The sequence below is a fragment of the Panthera leo genome, chromosome B1 (assembly GCF_018350215.1).
Source record: "Panthera leo isolate Ple1 chromosome B1, P.leo_Ple1_pat1.1, whole genome shotgun sequence".
NCBI lineage: Eukaryota > Metazoa > Chordata > Mammalia > Carnivora > Felidae > Panthera > Panthera leo.
The window spans coordinates 203017415-203041551 of record NC_056682.1 but is presented as its reverse complement, the minus strand read 5'-3'; the positions used below and the strand labels follow the sequence as shown (position 1 = coordinate 203041551).

General features: G+C 55.1%; 1 protein-coding gene across 2 annotated transcripts in view; it reads right to left on the bottom strand.

The window, feature by feature from the left end:
• TNIP2 (TNFAIP3 interacting protein 2) overlaps positions 1-7062 on the bottom strand; it is a 34257-nt gene extending 27195 nt beyond the window's left edge. For both annotated transcript variants that reach the window (XM_042937055.1, XM_042937056.1), the window contains exon 1: positions 6777-7062. In XM_042937055.1, the coding sequence (XP_042792989.1) occupies positions 6777-7055 (279 nt within the window). In that variant the 5' untranslated portion in view covers positions 7056-7062. The remainder of the gene's footprint in view (positions 1-6776) is intronic.
• Positions 7063-24137: the final 17075 nt, after the last annotated feature.

Genomic DNA, 24137 nt, shown 5'->3' with positions numbered 1-24137 from the left:
TTAGAGGCTGTGGGGCCACAGCATGCCAGTGCTGAACCTGTAGGCTGAACACCAGTGGCTGCCAGACTACAGGGAGAGTACTGCTTCTCGCAGGTGTGTGCGAGTAGGTGGCAGATATGATGTGCTCGGGTCCCCACTCTGCACTCATCTATGGCTCCTGGTGTCCATGACACTAAGATCAGCGGTGCAGACCAGGTGACTTCTAAATTTTTCTTCTGCCCTGATGAGTTATGAACCACTCTCCCCAGAAGAGGGAGAGAGCTGGAGTGAGGGAGACATCTGGCTTCCAGAGGCATTTAAAACAAAGCAGATGAGAAAGTACTGGCAATGTGATATGAAGTAAAATGTACAGACAGCAGGAACTCAACCGCACCCAGTGTGTAAAGGAAAAACAGGAAGGAGGCATGCCAAGAAATTAACACTGGTTATCCCCCACATTGTGGGATTACAGTGGCTGTTAGTTTATTCTCTGTCCTTTCCTCTATTTTTCAGATATTCAAAATTACTTTTATAGTAAAAGGGGGTGGCGGTGAGGGAAAGTCTCTTTTTCAGTCTACAATCTGGCTGCAGGACAAAGCTAAGAAGTGAAAATTGTCTTTTGCAGTGTAATCCCTTTGTAGACCTAGTTTCTTTCCTGGGACAACCCAGATGATAGCTATGGCCCAAATGGAACACTAGAGTTCATCCAAACGTGTGGAGGCACTTCCAAACAGCTGTTCTAGAAAAATACTGTTACTCTTGCTCCTGGTCTGAGTGCTTATGGTATTTCAAAACGACAGACTAACATCAATGACAAGGATGAGGAGGAGGGAAAGTAAGACTTAAGTGCGTTACTTGACACTCTAGCAGGCACTGCCATTGTCATGGGTCCCAGCATCAGGGAGCTATTGCTACTGAAAGATTCATTTACAACCGGGGCTAAAAGTCACCCCAGAACATAACAGGGGTTCACATGGCCCAGAACCCAATGTGAACACATACACACCAGGAGTCTATACCCATGTACTACACACACACACACACCCACACACACCCAGAATCTAGTGTCTACACACACAATTAAACGCAAACACAGACATATTAGAACCTTCCATGTGCACACACACATATCCCTGAAGCCCAACATAGGTGCACACTTCTCAAACCTAAAAGTGGCACACACACACACCTTAGAACCTAACAAAGACATCAGAACCCAAAGTCCCGCAGAATCCAACACGCACACAAACCCCCCATAACCCACAGGGTCACACACATGTCTCAGGTTTTCAACATGAGAGCAGACTCCTCTGAACCCAAAACAAACACGTTCATCAGATTCAACACTGGCACACACAGCCCTCAGCCCTAACACAGGTACAGACCCCTCAGAACACAACACACACCCCGTCTCAGAACCCAAAACAGGAACACATCCTTAGAGCCCAAACAGGCAAACCTTTCAGAACCCAAACGGAGCACACACCCCTCTCCCAAAACAGAACACACCCCCTTGAACACAAAATGAATGCACACGGCCCCAGAAACCCAAAAGGGGCACACACACCCGTCACACCTAACATGGGAGCTCACACCTCAGATGCTAAAACAAGCACACACAACTCAAAACAGACAGTAAGAGACACACCTCAGAAGCAACACAGGCTCACACCCTCAGATCCATCACGTAAGCACACAGAGCCTTCAAAACCACCACAGACACATCCTTCAGGCCAAACACTGGCCCACTCCCCTCAGCTCCCAGCACGAGAACACCCCTCAGAACATAACAGATGCTGGCATCTCTCAGAAGCAACAGGAACACACAGCCTCAGACCCAACATGGGCGCACACAGCAATCAGAACCAACACGGAAAGACCTCTTCACAACCAAATGGAAAGCAATCCTCAGACCCACATGGACACACAAGCCTCAAAATCAACACAGACATAAAACGCTGAGGCCTAACACGGGCCCCGCACTCCACAGAACCCAACACGGGAGCGCAGGCACTCCTCAGAACCAACAGGGTCACACACAGCCCTCTGAACCAACATGGACACAACCCGCAGACCCAACACAGGGCACATTCCTCAGAATCTAACACACAACCCTCAGACACAACACAGGAACATCCCTTATCACTAACATGAATACACAACCCTCAGACCCAAATAGTCACACACACTCCTCAGAGCCCAACCTAGGCTCACACCCCTTAGAACACAACATGGGCGCACACTCCTCAGAATTTAAGATATGTTCACACCCCCCAGAACGAACACGAAACACATGGGTACACACAGCCCTCAGAACCAATATGGACATACAACCCTTTCACCTAAACAGGCCACACACTCCTCAGAACCCAACATGGGAACACACACCCCTCAGAACCCAACACGACACACAGCCCTCATACCCACTCCTGGAGGAGACACTCAGAACCCAACCCGAACACACACTGCTCACAACCCAAAAGGGGCACACACCCTTCAAACCCAACACGGACACACACACACCCACAGAACTAACACAGAAACACAACCCTTTAGCCTAACACATGCACACATACCCCACGGACCCAACAAAGACACGTGAACACACAACCCTTAGACCTAACACAGGCACACACATCCCTCAGAACCCAAGAAGGCTGCACACAACACTTAGGCCCAACATGAGAACACACATACTCTTCAGAACCAACATGCGCACACACACCTCTCACAACTCAATACTGGTGCACACACCCCCTCAGACCTGACATGGGTACACAACCCCCTCAGAATCCCACACTGATGCATATACCCCTCAGAAAACAGCTCAGCCACACACACCTCATGCCCATGGGAGTACACCCCTCAGAACTCAACACACACAGACAACCCTTAGAACCAACACAAATACACACCCCTCAGAATGAACTCAGACACAACCCGCACACCAACACAGGCATACACAACCCACAGAACCCAAAACAGGTGCACACACCCACAGACACAACATGGGCACATTCCCCTCACCCCCACATGCACACACAAACCTCAGACACGACAAAGGTATACACTCATCAACCCAACATGGAGTCACATGCCCCTAGGACCCAACATGGAGGCACTCACACTCTCAGAACCAAAACAGACAAATACCCGTCAGATCCAAAAGGGACACACACCACTCAGAACCCAATGAGGGAACACAGCCCTCAGATGTCAACAAGGACAAAGCCCTCAGAATAAACAAAAACACACAACCCTCAGATAAGCACACATGCCCTTTAGAACCCAACACAGGCATACAAGCCTCACACCCAAAACAGGCAAAACACCCAATTGTGCACACATCCTCAGAACCCACCTACAGGCACGCATACCCTACAGAACCACCGTGGGAGCAGACACCGACTCTCCATGGGGCACACAGATACCTTAGACCCAATATGGGCACACACACCCATAGTCAACAAGGACACACACACCTCTCAGAATCCAAAATGGATACACACCTATGACACTCAACATGGGCACACACTCCTCATAACACAACAAGGACACATGCCTAAAAGCAACAAGATACACAGCCCTCAGAACCAGTAGGACGCACAACCCTCAAAACTCAACACAGGCACACACCCTTAAAACCAACATGCACACACAACCCTAAAGCTTAACACAGGCAAACATACCCCTCAGAACACAACATGGGTGCACATCCCTCAGACCCAACACAGGCAAACACCCGTCAGAACACAGTACAGTTTCACACAACCCTCATACCCAACAAGGGGGTGTGAACACAAATACACACCCATCGTAACTCCAAATAGGCAGATAACCTCAGGCCCAACACAGACACACACCCCCTCCCAGCCAACATGGACACACATCCACCCCTTCCACCTAACAAGAGCACACAGACACTTCAGAACCCAAATGGGCACACATACCTCCCAGAATCCACCACATGCACACAAACTTTCCTCAGACAACGTGGGAGCCCTTCCTCAATATCTGATACACCCACAAAACTTCATAACCAACAAGAACACACACCCCTCAGCACAACACAAACAGAAAACACCCTCAGAACCAACACGGACACACAACCCTCAGACCCAACGCAGGCACACACACCACTCAGAACTTAACACAGAGCACATAAGCACATACCTTCAACTCAAAACAGGAACACACACCCCCTTCAAAATGAACACCTACTCACACCCCTCGATACACATGTGACCTGGCACAAAAATCCCTCAGAACCCAACATGAGCGCACACATACTCCAGAACCTACGTGGGCTCACACACACCTCAAACCCCACATGGACAAACATCTCAGAACCCAAAACAGGGACACACACCCTTTAGACCAAACACAGGAGCAAAAACACACCTCAAAATCAACAGGGACACACACCCTCACCCAATATGGGAGCACACCCTTCAGAACCAACACTGAACATGCACATCTCAAACCCAACACAGACAGAACACCTCTCAGAAACCAACATGGCCACACACCCCTCAGAAACATCATGGACATACAACCAGTGGACCCAATATGGGCACAACACAGCAATACACGCTCCTCAGAACCAACACAGACACACAACCCTCTAATCCAGATGAGCACACACACTCCTCACAACAAACACGGGAGCACAACACTCTGAAGCCAACGTGTGTACACACACACACACACCCCGGAACTGACACAAATGTAAACACCTCAAACCTAAAATAGACACACACACCACTGCGAAGCCACTCAGGTGCACAAGCCCCTCAGGACCCAACACAAACACAATGCCTTAGGACTTACGCAGGCACACATACCCCAGAACCAACATGGGCACGTACACCCCTCACAACCCATGATAGGCGCACAAGAGCAGACCCCTCGGAACCCAATCCCAAGGCACACCTCTAAGAACCTAAAACAGGCACGTCACCTCTCAAATTAACACAGACACACACTTGTAGAGCCAAGGACACACAACCCTTAGACCTAACGGAGGCACGCCCCACCACAGAACCCAACAGAGGCACACCCCTCACAACCGACATGGGAGCACACACCTCAGACCGACACAGGCACCAACATTCTCACCCAACTTGGGAGCACCCCCCTCGGAACCTAACACGTCCTCAGACCTCTCAGAATCAACACAAACCCATATCCCTCAGATCCACCAGGGAGAGACCCAGCTATCAGAACCGACGAGGACAGCCAGCCCTTCAAAACCAAGTGGAACTCAACCCTCAGACCCAACACGGACCCACCGCTCAGAACAACAGACACCCAACCCCCAGACGCAGCTCGGCACATACCCTCAAGACCCAGTATGGGAGCACCCCCCCAAGAGCCCAAGATAGGCACGAACCCCTCAGAACCAACACAGGTGCCCCCTCAGGCCCCACACAGGAGCACAGACGCCCCTCGAAACCAACATGGACTCACAACCCGCAGACTCAGACGGGCACACGCCGCTCTGTACCCAGCACAGGAGCACACAACTCAGAACCTAACACACACACACACACACAAACACCGCGCCGGCAAAGTCCAGGCCCACTCCCCCCGCCCCCCCGCACAACCCAACACAAGCATCACAGGCCGCACACCCGACATCGGAACACACACACCTTCGGACCAACAAGGCCCCGCAACCTCAACGTGAGCACACACCCCTCAGGTCCCAACACAGGCAGACACCCTTTGACCCAACACAGGATACACTCCCCAGAATCTAACACCCTCACAAACCCTCAGAGCGAACACGAACGCACAACCTTCAGACCAAAACAGGCACGCGCCCTCCTCAAAACCCACATGGGGCTTACACACCTCAGAACCAACACAGACCTACAACCCTCGTGCCCACCACGGCTGCACACACACGACCCTTAAACCGAACACAACCTTCAGATATAAATGGACACACATGGAGCACACCCCTCAGAACACAACACACGGACAATCCTCACAACCAAGCGGAAAAAACACCCCTCCTACAGGACAACCTTCAGACCCAACAGGCGCACGCGCCCCTCAGAACCAGCCGACACACACCTCCCCACACAACACGGGAGCACACCGTCCGGAAGCCAACTCACGCGCACACACCTCAGAACTGACCAGAACGCTCCTCCCTCGGAACCCAGCACGGGCCAGCCGACAAGCACGCGCAACCCTCACACGCAACGTGGCACACGCCTGTCAGACCCAAACCGTGAGAATCAACAAAAGGAAACTTTAGTGAGAACCACGCCTCCTCCACTGCAGATCCCACCGGAAGAGGGGCCTGGCGAGGCCCAACTGCTTCGCGATCCCAAGAGGGAGGAAGGTTTCCTCCGGCTCCGGCAGCAGCCCAGCCAATGAGAAGCCACCACACTTCCAGCTCCCAGTTTCCTCCAATGGGCTTTCTGTTTACAACAGCCCCCGCCCCCCATAAGACGGCGTCCTCGGCGTTCCGTGCCCTAGCGAAGGCTTTTGCCCTAACGTGCTGGTCCTGGGTGGCAGTTCTCTGCTGTTCCAGAGAAGCCTACCCTTTCTGGAACAGTAACGGGCAGTTTTGTTTCTAAGGTTAACGGTGCACGTGCACACACTCCTCAGAGCCCGCCGCCACCCACTCCCCTCACCCAACCCTGGAGCGCACGCTCTCAAACGTGTCACAACCCACCGGGACGCAAGCCCGCAGCCCTGACACGGGCTCGCCCTCCTCGAAACCCACACGCGCCCACACCCGCTGCGGTCTGAGGAAGCGCGGCTCGCCCACAGGGCCGCACCTGGCGCAGCGCGGCCTCCGCGGCGCCGCCCTCCCGCTGCCGGAGCTGCTCCCGGAAGCGCGCCACCTGCTCCAGTAGCGCGTCCACGAGCGAGGGCGCCGCGTCCCCCTCGAGCGCGGCCAGGCGGGCGCGGAGGCGCTCTATGAGGGCATCCCGCGCCGCCAGCTCGTCCTGCAGGCGCCTCAGCCGCTGCCCGGCCTCGTGGTACAGGCCACAGAGCGTCGCAGCCGCGCGCGGGGCCCCCTCCCGCCCGCCGGACCCAGCGCCCCCCGAGGACATGGCCGCGGGCCGCTACCGGAGGGCGCGCGGACGACACCAACTTCCGCGCCGGGTCTGGACTGGCTCACCTTCCCGGAACTTTTCCCGGAGCGTCCCGCCCACCGCCGTGACCCCGGCCCCGCCCACGGCCCACAGCCAGGCCGCGCCCCCCCCCCCCCCCCCCCACCGACGGCCCGGCCCCGCCCACAGCGACCCGCTTGGCCCCTGACCCACCGAGAAGCCGCCCCAGACCGCCCACAGCCTGGCCCCGCACGCGGCGACCGGCGTGACCCCTGACCCACGGAAAGGCCGGCCCAGACCCGCCCACAGTCCGGCCCCGCCCCCTGCCAACAGCAGGCCCCGCCCCGCCATCGGCGCGGCCACGCCCATGGCGGCCAGCGTGGCCCCTGACCCACGGAAAGGTCGGCCCCGACCGGCCGCTAGCCCGCCCTGCCCGCGGCCCGCAGCACGTCCCAGTCTCCCGGCCCACAGCAGGCCCCGCCCCCCGCCGACAGCACAGCCCCTCTCCCCCGCCCACTGAACGTCCCCGCCCCCCCCGCCGACAGCCAGCAGGGCCACGCCCCCTGCCAAGAGCTGGCCCCGCCCCACCGACAGAACGGTTCCGCCCCGCACCGAGAGCAAGTACCCGCCCTCTCTCCCGGCCCCAGCCCTTGGGGCCTGGCCTCCCGAGGTGGCCGGCTTGTCCCAGCGGCCCAATTCCCTCCTCCCTCCCCGTCCCCCCCCCCCCCCCCCCCCCCCCCCTCCCTCTCCCCGCGTGAGGGGAGTTTTAAGGCAGTCAGCTGAGAGGAGGAGGGAGAGTGAGACACCTCTCATGCAGCTACTGATGGGAGGGAAAGAATGGGTCACTGGCCACTTCAAGTACAGGACCTGTGCGTGGGTCAAAATCCCTGGGCTGCAAGCCAACTTAGCCACATAAAACAACAGGAACGGGGCGACGTCTCCCTGAGCTCCGGGAGATGCCCTACCCACCCAACTGCATGGCGGTGGCCCCTGCATGCCCCTCTCTAAGACAGGAGGGAGCTGCCCTGTCCTACCCTCGCCTCTCCATCCCTTTCCTTCCCCCAACGTCCCAGACCAACCCCAAGGGTTTTTCTGACTCCTCGCTATTTTCTTTTTCAGTCTGATCTTTCCCCCACAATGACACCCAGGCACATCCGTGATCTTTCAAAGGTTCCCTCCCTCGCAGCGGCTGCACCCCTGCCCTGCATGTGTGTGCTCCCCCCTTCCGCCCAGGCCTCGTCTGGTTTTTCCCTTTAAGTAATCCATAGCCAAGCTTGGGCTGGCCCCAGGGAAAACACGCACAGGCTTGTAAATCAGACAAGTGTATGAGCAAAGCCAGCTCACACTTCCTCCTCTGTAGAGGGAAGATCAGAGCCAGTACCCTCCCTACTGGTTAGGGGTGTTGTGGGGACTAGAAGATGAGGTGCACTTGTCCTACACAGTGTAAATCCACAATCCCCGAGGCCATGGCTATGGATGACACCTTATGTTTGGCTGAGGCAGTGGTGGAGAAAAAGAAACAGCACTGGCCCCACAGCTGCTGGAGGTGGGATGAGTCCTTATTCTATTCTTATATGTACAGCTTGGGGCAGGTTACTCAAGTGCCCTCGAGCCTGGTTCTCAACTGTGAAGTGCACATTCCAGTCTCTCATCCAACACTAGAGGGACCTCGGGCATCAGTGATACTGGCTTTGTCTGCTGATTTGTTTTGTACTGTTTTGCCCCAATGAGTGAGGCTTTGCTCATCAGAAGGTGGTAGCAGACTGTGGGATGGGCTTCACCCTGGGATCAGGGCCACGTACAGAGGATGTGCACCTGGGTGCACCCAGGAAGCAGGGCTCGCGGTCGCTAGTGAGGAGGTCACAGAACAGACTGTGTTGCCTCAGCTCCCGGAAGAGAGGTCTTGAGCTGCCCAACATTGCCTCCCAGGCCCAGTGTCCATGCCTCCTTCCAGCCCCTGACCACCTCTCCTCAGCCCCACATGAGGCTCTCTGAGGTCCAGCTCAGCAGGGAGACTGCCATCAGGGGCAAGTTCAATGTGGGAGGCTCAGTCAGGGGCAAGAGGGGGAGTCAGAGCCCCCACCTTACCCACCCTTCCATGTCCCTCCCTCCAGGTGCCTCTCTGACCCCAACGGGATCCCAGCTCCAACCCCGACTCCCCCTGGCTTTCATTCAGAGTCCTCAAAAAAGACAGGTGACCTGTGACTGGACACCAGAAGGGAGGAGAAAGCCATGCAGGTGCCTGGGCAAAAACCTTCTAGGTGAAGGGAACAGAAAGGGCACAGTCTCAGGGCTGAGTGCTAGGCCTGGTCAAGAACCTCGAGGAGGCTGCACCCACAGGAGTGGGGCAAGCAGGAGAGGGCATGAATGGGTCTGGGACAGATTGAGCTTCCAATGTGGATACTCAGTTGGGCTCCTGAGGGGCACGGGTCTTCCCCAAAGCCCTCAGACTGCCATGTGCACATAGGGGCCACTGCTCAGTCTAACTCCTGGCTGGCCTGCCCCCAGTTCTAATGCAGTGGGATCTAAGAGGACCCTCCTCTCCTTATCCTGCCAGTGGAACTAAAGCATATGCCCTGTAGACTCTTGGGAAACAGGAAAGTATGGGAACACATGAATATGGCCCAAATGGTGTATTTGAGTAGTTTGTAGCCACCATCATATTTGCTCCTGACAGGCAGGCAAAGGAGAGAAAATTCTGGACTATTCTAGGACCTGAGGCCAAAAGTGGGAGAGGTTGTACTCAGCCAATGCAGTCCCAGCCCACCCCACACAGCCTAAACTGCTGGTGGTTTGAGCTGGAGGCAGCCCTTTGCTTCTGTCCTGATGACCACTTCGGTCCCCAAGGCCCCTTCTATCCATGTGGCCCTCTCTGGCCTTGCACCCTCTCCCCCAGTGGGCGTGGGGCTGAGTGCAGGGACTCTTGGTAGTAGAGACTCAGCATCGGGGAGAGCCAGAGCCCCTGAGGAGCAGGCTGCACCGGACCCTCAGGGTGAGTGCAGGTTCCTGGAAGGCCCTCCCTCCAAGAGACCTCTGGCCACACTGCCACAGTGCCAAATGACTCACCGATGGCCCACCATTAGCTCACCTGGGGGAACAACGCCTGACCCAGAACCTACAACAATTTCTTGACTTAGTGATCAAAATGCAAATTTGGTGGTATTCATATTTAGTTCCTGGTGGGCACAGGGTACCTCAGGGCAGCTTGTTTCCTGGCCAGAGCTCAGGGACGTCTGACACCAAGGAAAGGGCCCCAGCAGGGCCAAGGAGACTTGCCTGGGTGCTGGGCTGACTGGTAACCTAGGCTGCCCTCCTCCCTCCTTCACAAGAGGGCGCTCCGGGACCCAGGATGCCCAGGCTGTACCCTCAGCCTTCTGAGGGCCTGGGAAAGGGTCTGCCACATGAGTGTCCACAAGGGGGCAATGTGGGCCAGTGCTCCCAGGGGCCAGCCAGCCTGGGGACCAGAGCCTCAGGCAGGACCCGAAATATGGTGTGAATCCCACCCTCGCCCTGTGTGGGTGCTCAGGGGTCTCATCATCGCTGAGCCAGCCCCTGACTGTCCCTGCGCATGCAGCCTGCCCCTGCTGGGCTAGAACCCCTCTGTGTATCACTCAACAATCTTGTTCATCACCAAGTTCATCACAGAGGTAGAGATACCAACCTGCTCTCTCTTGTGTAGGCCCCAGTGTGTTAGGGGGAGAATTTGACTTCAGTCCTATTGGTCTAAAGTGTGGTTACATCCAAAAGCTTCCATGGGCCTGAAAGGAGGTGTTTGTTCAGACTTTGTTATGGCACACCGCCTCTGTCCTCTGCTTCTCTCCCTAAGACAGTGTCCAAGGAGATTGAGAGAGGGAACTCATGGGCCCCAGAGCTTTGGAGAAGGGGGTTGCTAGCAAGTGGTGTGGTCCTTGGGTGAGCTTGTTGATGTCTGGTCTCCATGGGGATGACCCTCCTGCCCTGGACCCTACTCTGCCTTCCTCTGCCTCTGTCCTCCCCATACATGAGAAGTCCATATGGCTGTAAGAGCCTGTGCCCCACTGCTAGACCACGCTTTGGGGGCCAGGACCTGAAATTCCCTGGGCAGATGGCCCTGGCAGGATTTGTCTCCAACTCTGTCCTACCGAGGATAGATTGTCCTGCTGGTGTGTGTGGCCCTAGGGATACCTAGATAGAGTTTGGTCATGAGCTGATGAACCCTTCGAGGGGGTACATACTGGGGACACTGAAGGTCTCAGAACAGGGGCTCAGGCCAACATTCCCTCTATGTTGACTGTTCATGCAAAGAACTCAGGAGAGCCCAAGACTGTGAACCCAGACCTAGCCTTCCAGGATGCTGCAGGGTGTATTTGCCAATGAACAAGGAGAGAACATGTCTGTTTCATGGTTTAGCGCAAGATGCGTAGCCCTGAAATATTTAAACACGTGGATGTAGCTCTCCCTGGGGAAGAGATGCGTCTGACACTTCCCCGCTCTCAGCCATTGTCCCTCCTCCCATGGTCTGCAATCTACCTCCCTGTCGCTCTGCCACTGAAAGCATCCCAACCACACGTGGGAGAAGCCTTTATCTGAGTGCACTAGCTCAGCTGTGGCTAGACCAAGGGGGAGAAAATGGAGAGTGAAGTATGATGACCCGGGGCCCTCGACAGGCCAGTGCTGTTGTCTCGCAGGGTGATCTGGTTTGGGAGAGGCTGCTGCTTCCCTAGCAGGCTCAGGCAGGTGTCAAAGCTGGGACAGAGGCAGGTGGTAGTGTTCAGTAAGGCTTTAGATCAAGGACTTGCAGGAGGTGAAGGAGTGAGAATTGCAGATTTCTGAGGGAAGAGCCTTCCAGGCAGAGGGAACAGCTGTGAAAAGGCCCAGAGACTGACTGAATCTGTGGTTGGGGCTTTGAGCATGGGGGAAGAGGCCACAAGCCCAGAAGTGCGGCAGTCCCCAGCGGGGCAGGGGGGAAGCAAGCAAAGGCGTTCTGCCCTGAGAGCCTGCAGAAGGAATGCACTTCTGCAGACAACACAAGTTTAGCCCTGTGAGGCCCATGGCAGACTTCTGATCTCCAGAACTGTAAGAGAATATATTTGGGCTGTGTTAAACCTCTGAGTTTGGTGTGATGGTTACCGCAGCTCTAGGAAACGCACACAGACTGGGGTGGGGTGTGAGAGAAAGTGAAGGAGGGTCTGAAGTCATGCCCCTGAGCAATGAGGCAGGTGGCACTGCCCTCACCTGGGATGTGGGAGGTGGGGTGCAGAGGGGAAATGACCCCGCCAGCCTGCTCACCTTGGTGCCCTAGCCCCAGGCATAGCGCTGTGTGTGGGATGCCCTCAGCCGAGGTTTGTGAAATAAGCAAATGTTTAGGTGCTCAGTAAATATGCGTGGCACGCGGGAATGAATTAATGATTTGACAAGGCTGAGCTGGGACACCCCCCCCCCCCAGTGTCAAGGGGTTGCTGGGGGTGGGGAGCCAGGAGAAGGTCTACACAGACATATTCCTTGCCAGTCTCTGGAGCTCAAGCAAGCTTCCGTGGTCCTGCAGGGTTGGGGCCTCCTCCACAGGGTACTCCCCAACTCAGCTTGCCCCTCCCGCTGCCTTCCTCCCAGCCAGCCTTTGAGTCCAGTCCTGCAGGCCCCTCCCTGCCCCCCACAGATGCTACATCCCCAAAAGCCCTTCTGGAAACATCACTTTTTCTCCATCTTGCTATTTAGTGCTAGGACATCTTTTCAGACCCTTTGGCCCCAGAGTGAATTCAGGAAGGTTCTCGTCCTATGGAAGCAGAGAGGCCCAAATAGCCCTGCTTTGGGCCAAGAAGCCAACTCTTGGGACCCTCAGTGTCCTCTTCTAGACCTGGGTGGTGGGAGTTTTCTAAGGGGCTCACTAAGGCAGGGGTCTCTTAGCCAGGATCCCAAGGTTTGGAAGAAGCACCTAGAGGCCAGGCACCTCTGTCAAACTCCAGGGCTAGGTGGGTATGGGTGATGGCAGCTGAGGACAGGAGGGGCAGGAAGCCAGTGCAGCCCTGGCGGGGAGCCTTGACAAATGTCCCCTCTCTTTGGTGCCAGTGTGTGCATCTGTCCCATAGAAAAGACATGCACAGCCTGCTTTTATTATGTATTAAACACATTTGTACCGCATGCCCACCATGTGACTAGCATGTGGGCCCTGCCCTGGGGAAGTCATCTTATTTGGATGAGGGTGATGTGGAGGTAACCTCACCTGTGAAGGTGATGCCCACTGGAGCCCCCAGCTGGTCCCTTAGGCTATATGGTTATGGTGGCTCTGGGGTTTCGGCTCCTCCATTCTTTGTGGGAGTGTTTTCCTTCTTCCAGGAGCCACCCTCCACCCCCTCTTCCATCCCTGCCCCCAATAGGAGAATGAATGTATTTCATTCCCAGACACAGCCTTCTTCTTGGTGATGGCAAGGGTATTGGCTGACATTTGAGGTGTCGGCTGATAACCAAGCTGTTACCTGTCAATACAGGTGTTGGTGAATGCTGAAGTGTTATCTGTTAAGAGTTATGATGTTCAACGTGAAAGCTTAATGCTGATTAGGGTAATTTTTAACAAAGATTTTTGAAAACAGACTGCCGAGGACAGACAAATCCAGAGTGAAGGCCTTGGGGTGGTAAGTCAAGTCCCCAGCAATCAGCTGGGCTCCTCAGGTGTTTGCTGAAACTCTGGAAAAGCTTCAGGTGTAAAGTCCCTTCGGGTGGGAAGAGCCCAGGGAAAATGCAGTCCTTCCCCAATGCGTGGGGACATTGGGTTTCAGAGAGAGGGACTAACTCCAGCCTTGGTAGCCCCAGAACAGAGGCGGAGCTCCCCATGTCCTCCTGACCCCAGTGCCTCACACTGCCTTCTAAAAGGCTCAGAAATTCATGGCCCAGGGGACTTCTAGATGTGTGGGTACAGTGGAGCTAAAATAAGGGCTGGCTGGAGAAATGGCAGAGAACCGGATCCGTCTACAGTGCCCACCCACACCTGGGCCTCTGGACCTCCCCCACCAGGCCACACACTGAAGGTTTCTATGCTGGACTGGACTGGACAGAGGGTCCCTGGACTGGGGGCCATGGGGCAGAAGGGGTAGAGGTTGCAGCACACATTTTCACAATGCTGAACCCCCAGACCTGCCCCCGCTCCCCACATCCAGAACACTAGAATCTGGGCCTTTCCCTTCCAGGCAGGACAGCAGAGAGATTTCCTCCAGCACATCTGATTAGGCAGGAGATACTGGGGTGCCATGGCAAAACTGACAGTCAGCAAGCCCCATTCATGAGTCCCACTCTGCAGCCTGAACAGCCAGCCAGGATGACCAGACATCTGAGAGACACCTGTGACGTAGAAGATCAAGAAGAAGCAAACGAAAGGTGTACCTGGGAGGAGACAAGGACTATGCTGGAAGAAGACTTAGAAAATTCATCATTAATGTCCTCAGGAAGAAAAAATTATAGTCATGGAACAAGAACTGGGTGTTATAAAGAAGGAATATTCACCAGCTATAAAGAGCTCTTGGAGTGCTCGCTTTGGCAGCACATATACTATATAAAGAGCTCTTGGAAATTAAGAACATGATGATGGAAATTGAAGACTCAGTGGAAGAGCTGAGAGCTAGGATTGAGGAAATCTTGCAGAAAGTAGACCAAACAGTTGAAAATAAGAGGAAAGTGTTAGAGAACTGGTCAAGTAGGTGTGACGTCTACATGGCAGGAGTTCTCAAAAGAGAGAATAGGCGGGAGGAAAAGCATTGAAGAAATACTTGAACAACCTTCACATAAATTAAACCTGAATTTCCAGATTGAAAGGATCTACTGAACGCTCAAATCCAAGTGTGAGAGTAGGTGCACACTAAAGGCCCAGTAAAGGGCAATTTCAGAACACTGGAAACAAAGAGAAGTTCTTTCAAGCACCCAGAGAGAAGTAATGGATACTGTACAAATGACAGGGCTCAGAATGACTTCAGACGTCACAAAAGCAAAACTTGCAGCCGGATAAAAGTTCTCAAAATTCTCAAGTTAAATGCTTTCTAAGCCAGAATTTTACACTCAGCCAAACTATTAATCAAGAGAGAGGGTAGAAGAAAGACTAAAGATTCTTTTTACCAGCAAAAATGGGTTTATTCAGGACAAGCAAGCTACAGCAAAATCATAGGTGCGTCCAACAGACAAAGGAGGGGACATTATTTTACGGAGAAGGAGGAGGAAGTTGGGAGGGGCTGTTTCCAACAAAAGTCTGTTGGAGAAAAGCGAGGGTTCAGGGTGATGAGTTGCAATATAGTTGATTTACAGAAGGTGCAGTGTCCATCTTTCCCTGTTGAAACCTGTCATTGATGATTTGGGACTGTTGAGGATGCTTCTGTTAGAGATCTGCAGTCGACAATTCTTCCTGTAGCCCACACCGAATGTTCCAGCTCCCCCTGCCAGCCTTCCCTTCTAGTATCCCCAGGCCACTGTAGTGAGGTTTCTTTACACTTGTTTTCACATTTCGGAAAGATAAGACCTCAAAAAATGTAGGCCCCAGAGCCCTTTCTCAGGAAGCTGCTTGAGGGTGTGCTCCACGAAACAGAGGGGGGAAATCAAGAAAGGGGAAGTCACGGAATGGAGAACACAGGAAATCCTCAGCAGAGAGAAGGACGAAGGGATGTCGCAGTGCTGGGGCAGGCAGGTGCCGGGGTGAAGGCTGTCCCTCAGCTGAGAAAGCAGGGTGTATTTTGAGTTGATAGAATACATCACACACCAGGAGATCTTGGGGGAGAGCTGGACATTTGACAGAATTTAGAGTTGAATTTGTTGTGAGAAATTAAACAACATAAACAAAGATGACATTAACTTCAGGGCAAATAAGAAGAGATCAAGAAAGGAAAAGTTGTCAGCACATATTACATGGCTCAGACGTGAGTGGTGTTTACAACCAGCATCATGCTACCAACCATGACCATTGGTCTGAACAAAATGATGATGTAGTGATATCAGAGGTCAGGAAGTGGCAACGTAAGTGTGTTACTTGGGAATATGGAAGTGAAACCAAAAGAATGAGCTCAAACTTGCCATGGAAAATGAGGGGTGGGGGGACGGCTGTGTTTTGTAAGAAGACTTGTAAAACTACGTAGCTCTCTACACTACATGCACGTAAAACTCTGGTAATGAGTCAAAACTAAATTTAAAACACACACTCTAAATGAGTTGTGTGCCCAATTTTGTCTCGTTGGTGAACTGGCAGGATGTGAACGTGTGCCTCAAAACCGGCTCATTTTTGTGCGGCCCCAGAAAGAGTGAAGGTAGATTCTCCTTGTAATAAGTATATACACGGGTGTGTAGTAACCAAATGCTGCTTTTACCTGTCCTTAGATATTACGGTGCCAAATAACAGTTTTATCTTCAGGAAGTTTTTTTTAAAAAGCCATCTCATTGTTCTCATCTGTATTTATTTAGTTGTTAGTGAGTTAGAATGTGTTTAAAGTTGTATTAGTGGTAACATATAGTTCCCATTTTCAACTAAAGAGGTAGAAACTTGTAAATAACTCGTAAAAATGCTTAAAAAAATTTTTTTTAATGCTTATTTATTTTTGAGGTGGGGGGAGGGGCAGAGAGAGAGGGAGACACAGAATCTGAAGCAGGCTCCAGGTTCTGAGCTGTCAGCACAGAGCTCGACGCGGGGCTCGAACTCAACAAACCTCGAGATCGTGACCTGAGCAGAAGTTGGATGCCCAACAGCCCAGCTGATGGAGCTTTTTATACTCACCCCTTGTTAATGCATGCATTTTGCACATATTCCTTCCCAACTTGTCCCGTTCCTTTCAATTCTGTTTATGGTGTTTTTAACATTCACCTTTAGGGAGTCACTTTTATGTTGCCCTATCTGCTGGTTCTTTCCTTTATACTAAAAAAAACAGTTGTTTTCACCTTTGGTTTGTGTGGGGAGAGCCTGCCTCCTCTCATAGTGTATAATCACCTACATGCCCTTTTAATGTATTTTTCTTTTTTTAAACATTTTAGATCTTTGATCTGGGGTGAAACTTATTTTGGCATAAGATGGGAGGTAGGCTTTCTTTCTCTCTCTGATGGTCAGCCAGGCATTCCAACCCTATCTGTGAATGCATGGAGATAAACAGACACAACTTTGCCCTTAATTTTTTCCAGTATGAAACAAGAAAAAAAAAGCAATCTTGTATTTTTTTTTAATTTTTTAATGTTTATTTACTTTTGAGAGAGAGAGCAAGAGAGCGCCAGAGAGAGGGAGACATAGAATCTGAAGCAGGCTCCAATCTGTCAGCACAAAGCCCAAAGCAGGGCTCCAACTCACAAACCGTGAGATCCTGACCTGAGCCAAAGTCGGAGGCTCAACTGACTGAGCCACCCAGGCGCCCCAGCAACCTTGTATTTCTGTGTGTCTCTGTGGGAGCTGCCCACACACAGGCTCTGAAGCCAGACTTGCTGAGAGCAAGTCTCACACTTCTGAGAGCCCCCGTTTTCTCATCTGAAAATGGGGCTCCCTGCCATCCCGTGGTGGGTGTGGGATGAGCTGGAGGAAGGGATGTGAGCAGGTGCTCAGGGAAGGCCACGGGTGCCCCCCTGACTGGGCCTGGTTCAGCCACACCTCCCCACTCCTGTGAGCTCCGCCCCACTCCCCTCCTGGCCTTCCTCACATGCTAATTAACCCGTTTCCCTGTGAGATGGAAGCATCTGCTTTTGGAGTCCTTGTCAAGCAGACTCTGCCCTTCCTCCCCCCAGCTTCCCCCCTCCAACCCTGCCCCCCCCGCCCCACCCCTCCTCTCAGCCAGCTCTGGGCTGGGCACTGCTCAGAAGTTCACTGTAGGTGGGCCATATTCATCTTTCCCCAGTCCCACCGCTGTCGAAGGCTGGGAAGAAAGGCAGGGGGCTCAGAAGCAGGGCATCCTGGACCTAAGCCATTCTAAGCTGCCGCGGTGGGCACAGGCTGAGCACTGCGTCTGGGGCCCAGGAGGCTCCCCCTCAGCCCGGGTGGGGATGGGAGCACAGGAGGGCATCACAATGTCAGGTGCAATTCATGAGTCCCACTGATTGATTGGCCCGAGGGTGGCACATCTGGAGGGGTGGTGTACCCAAACCAGCAGCTGCGGGCCTCGGAGCTGCCCAGCATGGTTCGGAGGCCCATGAGAGCAGGGACTGAGGGCCAAGTCCACTCAGAAGGGGGAGAGGAGTGGTGCCCCCTGGCAGGAGGCAGCAGGCCTGGTGAGACTCTCCCGGAGCCCCAGAGGGGCCCAGCTGGGCAGGAAGTTCTGGGAGCCTGGTGGGGCAACTCCCTCATTCACTCCTACTGAGGCAGGGGCCTGGAGGACAGCCACGCCCTCTTGGAGGTCTCCCTTCCTGGGAGGAGCCCTCCCAGGCTGCCCCTTATTCCTCTTACCCCTGGTGGAGGAAGGCTTCATACTCCCACCTCATCCCAGTGCCCACTGCTGTTGGGGAGGGCCACCTGTCCCCTGACCTCAGGCAGGGTGCTAGGTGGGGCCCCCTGGGGGTGCCAGGAGGCCTTCCCATCCTGAGGACCACAGCTTCCCCTTCCCAAGCCCCATGGGCTTCCCCTGCCAGCCCCCGGGCCTTCTGGAGGTCATGTGGACAGCAGGCTGCAGGAGCTTTGGAGTGGGGGTTTGCAGAGGAGGATAGAGAAGGCTCCATGTGTACAAACACCCACCTCCTCCACACCACCAACTCCGGAAGTGGGACCCAGAATAGAATGGGCCACTTTCAAGTTCCAAATTGGGCTGGGGGTGGGGGCTGAGGGCAGGGTGGTTGGTTGTAAAAATAGAAACAGGAGTGTGTGCGTGGGCTCCACGTCCTCTACCGAGGGGGTTGGTGTCTAAAAATAGAACTTCCTAGTGGGGCCGGCCTGACTGTTGTTCTCTGTGGAAAATTCACCCAAACAAACCCCTGGGAGGGCAGAGACAGTAGTGGCCTGGGCTTCAGGGGATGCTGCTGGGCTTTGCTGGCAGGGGGCAGCCCATTTGGGGAGGGGAGGTGGGTGTGCAGGGAGCCCCACAGTTCAGTGGTCCTTCTTGTGTGGGGAGAGTCCTCCCAGGACAGCAGGGCCGGCCGGGTTCTGTCGTCCCCAGAAAGGCTCCTCTGACTACATCACCCTACACGTCTCTCAGGCTGGCAGAGAAGGGAGCCAGGCTGAGCCACACACTCAAGCCAGGCCGGTACCAGGCATGAGGGGCAGCAGGCAAAGCCGGATCCAGGCACTGCCCTCCAGGCTATCACAGTGGGCAGCCCACCCAGAAGCCCACAGACAGGGTTTGCCACCGGGGGCAGCTTCCGATCAGGGCCCAGTGCTGGACAGTGCTGGGATGCAGACTGACTGACAGGGCCCTGCCCCCGGGACCCTTCCCTGGTGGGGGTGCTAGCTAGAAGTTCCAGCCAGGGCTATCCAGAGCGGTAGGTGGGGCTGGGCTGTAGGTGGGCTTGTGCAGGAATGCAGTGCACGAGAGGCCTCCTGGGGCAGCGGTACTGAGCTGCTTCTCCCAGGAAGGATGCAAGAGGGCTAGGGGGCAGTGGGGAAACCAGCTGTAGGAGTTCTGGCTTGGAGTCTGGATGAGACTCCCCATTTCCACCCGGCACTCAGGCATCCCGTAAGCCACTGCCTCCACTGTCCACCCTCTGGCCCCCCGCTCCTGCTCTACTGGTCTCCCCTGGCCACCAGCAAAGGAGGGTAAAGTGGAGTGCGGGAATGCTGGAGGCTGGGCCCGAGGTTCAGAAATGGCCTAGAGCTGAGGCTGACCACTCCCGCCCAGCCCGTTCTCCTTGCCAGAGCACGTACCGCTAGTGAGTCCCCTGGAAGAGGCACCTCAGAGCCCAGCAGCCAGCACCCCCTCCCGCCTTACAGCATCAGTCCCTCTCTGTCACCTGCTGGGCCCTGTGGCCAGAGGCCCTGCTCCTGCGGTTCCAAATGGCCTCCCCCAGAGGGGGCTGGGACAGTGGGAAGGGCACTTGTTCCCTGCTGTTCCAATTGGGCAGGCAGACTGCCAGAGGGGGCAGTGGTACAGCCAACGGCCTTGGCCCGGCCCTAGAGCAAGCCCACCAAGGTGTTCCAAGCCCCTTTCCTTTCTCCCCATAGCCAGGCTGGTGAGGCAGTACTTGGTATGACTAAGGGCCACTCCTGGGGTTGGGATGGGTGAGAAGGTTGATGCTTCTGGGTCCTCTGGACACAGCTCTGCCTAAGCCCACCCTTTCCTCGCAGCTGCCCCTTGAGGCCTTTGTCTATTCATCCTACAACTATTTTTTGAGCATCTACTCTGTGCCAGGAAGGCACTGAGACCCTGGAGAGGCTGCAGTGATGCAGTCAAGTATGGTCCTGACCTCGTAAGATGACATTCCAGAGGAGTCCAACCATAACCAATAAAAATATATAGGGATTTAGGGAAGGGGTAGAAAAGATATGTATGTATGTGTGTGTGTGTGTGTGTGTAATAAATCTGGGGGAAGACTGATGTAGGAGGGAACAGCAAGTGAAAGGTCCTAGGGCAGGAATGTCCCTACAGAGCTCCTTCCCCAGCAGCAAGAAGGCCAGTGGGGCCGCTCGGGGTGGGAAGTAGGGAGAGAGGAACTCAGAGAGGGAACAGAAGTGTTGTGCAGACATGTGCCCTCAGTGAGAACCCAGGTGTTTGCTCTGGGAGATTCCACAGTGGACAGGTAACATGATCTAACTGACATTGTGACCGAATCCCTCTGTTGTGACATTGGATACTGTAAGGCAAGGACAGGAGCAGGAGACCAGATGAGAGAGGATGGTATGGTGAGGGTCTGAGAAGGGTCAGGATTCTAGACGGACAGAGTAAGCATAGAGTTAAGAGGAGGAGAGGCATGAAGAACGAGGCTGGACATGGGGAGGGCAGGGGAAATGAAGTGCCTGCTTTCCAATGTGTTAAACCTGAGATGTTTGGAGATACCCTGGAAGACATGGCAAGTGGGCCGTGGATCATGAGTCTGTGTGAAGCCTGGTGGTCAGCACAGAGGCTGGTGATGTGACTTTGGGCATGGTATGGCCAGGGCTCGTACGGATGTTGACAGGGAGTGAGCCGCTTAGAGCTCCAAGGCTTTGGGGGAGGGGTGACCTCTGGGCCAGCAGCAGATCTTGCCCCTCAGCTCATCTTAATCTTAACCACCCTCAGACTGCAGCTGCCGCCAGTTGTTCTGGGCCCTGGCACAGCCCACCAAGTGCACAGCCGTGGCTACCCTAGTGATGGGTATGGTAGAGGGACTAGCCCTGCTCTTTGGCCATCATCCCACGAGCGTGCTTCACTTGACACTGGTGTGCCTCTAACGTGGTCCTGCTCTAGGGAGGACTGCCCCACTCTTCTCCTCTGGCCGGCCAGAGCTCATTGCCTCACCTCTGCTCACCTGCGGGGCCGGGCCTGCCTGCACACCCTCCCTGCAAGCCAGAGCTGCCTCCTCACCAGCGCCGGCCCTGCCAGCTCCCACGGAGACCCCTGGGCGCCCGGCTCCTCTGGCCTGTGCCTCCTGTACTCCCTAGCTTGACAGGCTGCTTTGAGGTGCACTGGGGTCCCAACCAGCATTCCCTTCCTTCCCAGGGCCTAGAGTTAGACTGGCGAGGAAGGACAGCAGCAACCTGAGCTCTCGATTCTCTCCAAGGCTGGGGCTGCACATTCTTCCCCATTCGGCTAAGATCTCCTGCACACACAGGCAGTTTGCATTCCTGGGAGATATTTCTCTGGACCACCTGGTTTGTCCAAACCATCTGCAATGAGCCTCTCTGTCGTCACCCACCTTGGAGTGTGGCATCTGAAGTCAGCCCCTGCCCATCCTGTCCTGCTGTCATGCAGGGGCTGGAGGCATGGATGTCTGGCTTTTTCCCACTCTGTTCCAGGTCTACCCCCCCTCCCTAGCCACCCACTCCAGGAAGCCATCCACTCCATGGATGACACAGCAATGTCTGCTCATGTGTCTCTCTGCTCCTTCCCACAAGAGAGAAGCAAGAGCGAGGATTTCCCTGCATCACCTTGGGGTCCCCAGGGCCCAGCAGGGGTCGGCACTTGGTCTGCTGAACTGCCAGAAAACATGTATGTCCAGCCACAAGGTAATGAGCACTGTGTCAGGAGCTCCAACGCAGCCGAGCCGGCACTGAGGCTCCTTCACATGGAGCCCTGTTCCAAGAGTGAGGTGCCACGTGGGATGCTAATGGTGGCTGAGGCCAGCCAGTTCCACAGTGCTTCTGTGGGCCTGGAGGGGTAGAATTTCAGAGTCTCTGGGGTCTAAGTTCAGCCCTGACAACCAGATTCAGTTGTGGATGGGTGGGTGGGTGGAGTCACAGACTGGGGGCAGGGTGAGGGGAGGTGCTGGGCCAAGCAGGGAGAGTATCTCCCAGAGATGCCGGAGTACCCCCCTGAGAGGGGGCTTTAGGGCTGGGGTACCAGGCCCTTTGCTTGCTCCTATTCTTCCCCCAGCTTTTGCCAACTCTCCAGCAGATGCCCCTTCCCCCATTTCACAGATAGAGAAACTGAGTCTCTGTTGGTTGAAGGCTTTCCTGTAGTCTTACCAGCCTCCAACTACCCCTTCCTTACTTGGCTTTGCCCCTTCCTCTCAGGTGGTCTTGACTTCATCGTGGTCTCTTCCTGGTGGGCATGGGCCTGACTACTTGGTTTTCTGGCGTGTCCCGGGCAACTTCTCTGACCCCAAGTGTGTCTCACCAGAGAGCACATGAACTGTTGCAGCCAGGTCTCCCCATTTGGGGGCTGTGACCGTTGCCAGGCAGCTCAGGGACAGGTAGACAGCGAGGTGCCTAAGCTCTGTCCAGCTGCAAGTGGACAGCCCCCCTTGCCCGGCAACGTCTCCTTAAGGCCCTCAGAGACCTCAGCGTGGGCATGACCTAAACCCAGCCCCTGGGTGACCCCCATGCCTGTGTGGTTCAGAGCCATCCAATCCAGCCATTTCCCCCTGCTGGACTCTGGCCCTTCGTACCCAGTGCAACACAGAGGCAGACCTTGGTCTCCCACCTGGGCAAGGCCCAGCCTCTGCTGGGCTGGCCTTCTGCTCTCCCCAATCAGCCTCTTTGGGCCCCCAGATAGATCCTGTCCTTCCTCTTCTCACAGCTTCCTAGGCTCTGGGACCAGGATCCAGCCTCCACTCATCTTGGAGATGAGCCCTGCCTCCTCCTCCTCATGCCCTAAGCAGTGAACCCCTTCGCCAGAAGGCTTCACTCACCTGCAAGCTTGCAGGCATTGTTCCTTCTCCCTAGAATACATTTACTCTATCTCCACTGCTCACATTGCCTACCTGTCCCTTATGGTTCCCCGCCCCCCACTCCTCAGGCCGGGGAGAGCTATTCCTCCCAGAAAGGCCCTTCCCCAAAGAGACCTGCCAAGCCCCCTTCCTCCACTAAGCCCCAGCCCCTTAAACAGGGTTATTTGGATGTAAACCTGGATTGTAATCCCCCCTCTCTTCCTCAGCTATTGGGAGTGGCCTTGCTGGCTGGGAGCTTCCCAGGAGGCAAAGTAAAAAGTACCCTATTTTCTGGGCCTCACAGTGTTGGGGCCAGATCCCTGGGCCTTAGGAGTCCAGACCTGGTCCACGGGCTGTGTCTTGGTTTGGAAGCAGCTGAAAGTGCCCTCGCGACTCTTTCCTGACAAGGGCGAGGTTCCAGAGGCTCAGTTCCCAGCAAGCTCTTCTCTGCCTGGGGGGATTCAATCCATATCTCTGCTCTGTACCTCCCGATCAGAGTCAGACTCTTGAGTCAGGGGTCGGATCAGGGACATACACCACCTCCTCCAGCAGGATCAGGATTGCAGGGTTGAGAGGGGGGGCAGCGCCACCTCCAGGGGGGCCACAGTGTCAAGGGCGGCCTCGCAGAAAGAACAGAAACGCTGCTCATTCGTTCATATTTGCATTTACTGGGCACCTACTGTGCGCTGTGCACTGACTGCGTGTCTACGCCCTCAGCGGACGCCCACCTTCTCCTCCCCGGGGCGGGGGCGGGGCGGGAAAACGACCCAGCCCCGCCCCCAGCCGCCGCGCAGCAGATAGGGGCGGGACCCAGAGCCTGGGAAGGCGGGGCCAGGCTCGCGGGGAGGGGCGGGGCCCTGCGGGGCGGACCCGGGCGGGTCCCAGTGCCTGGCC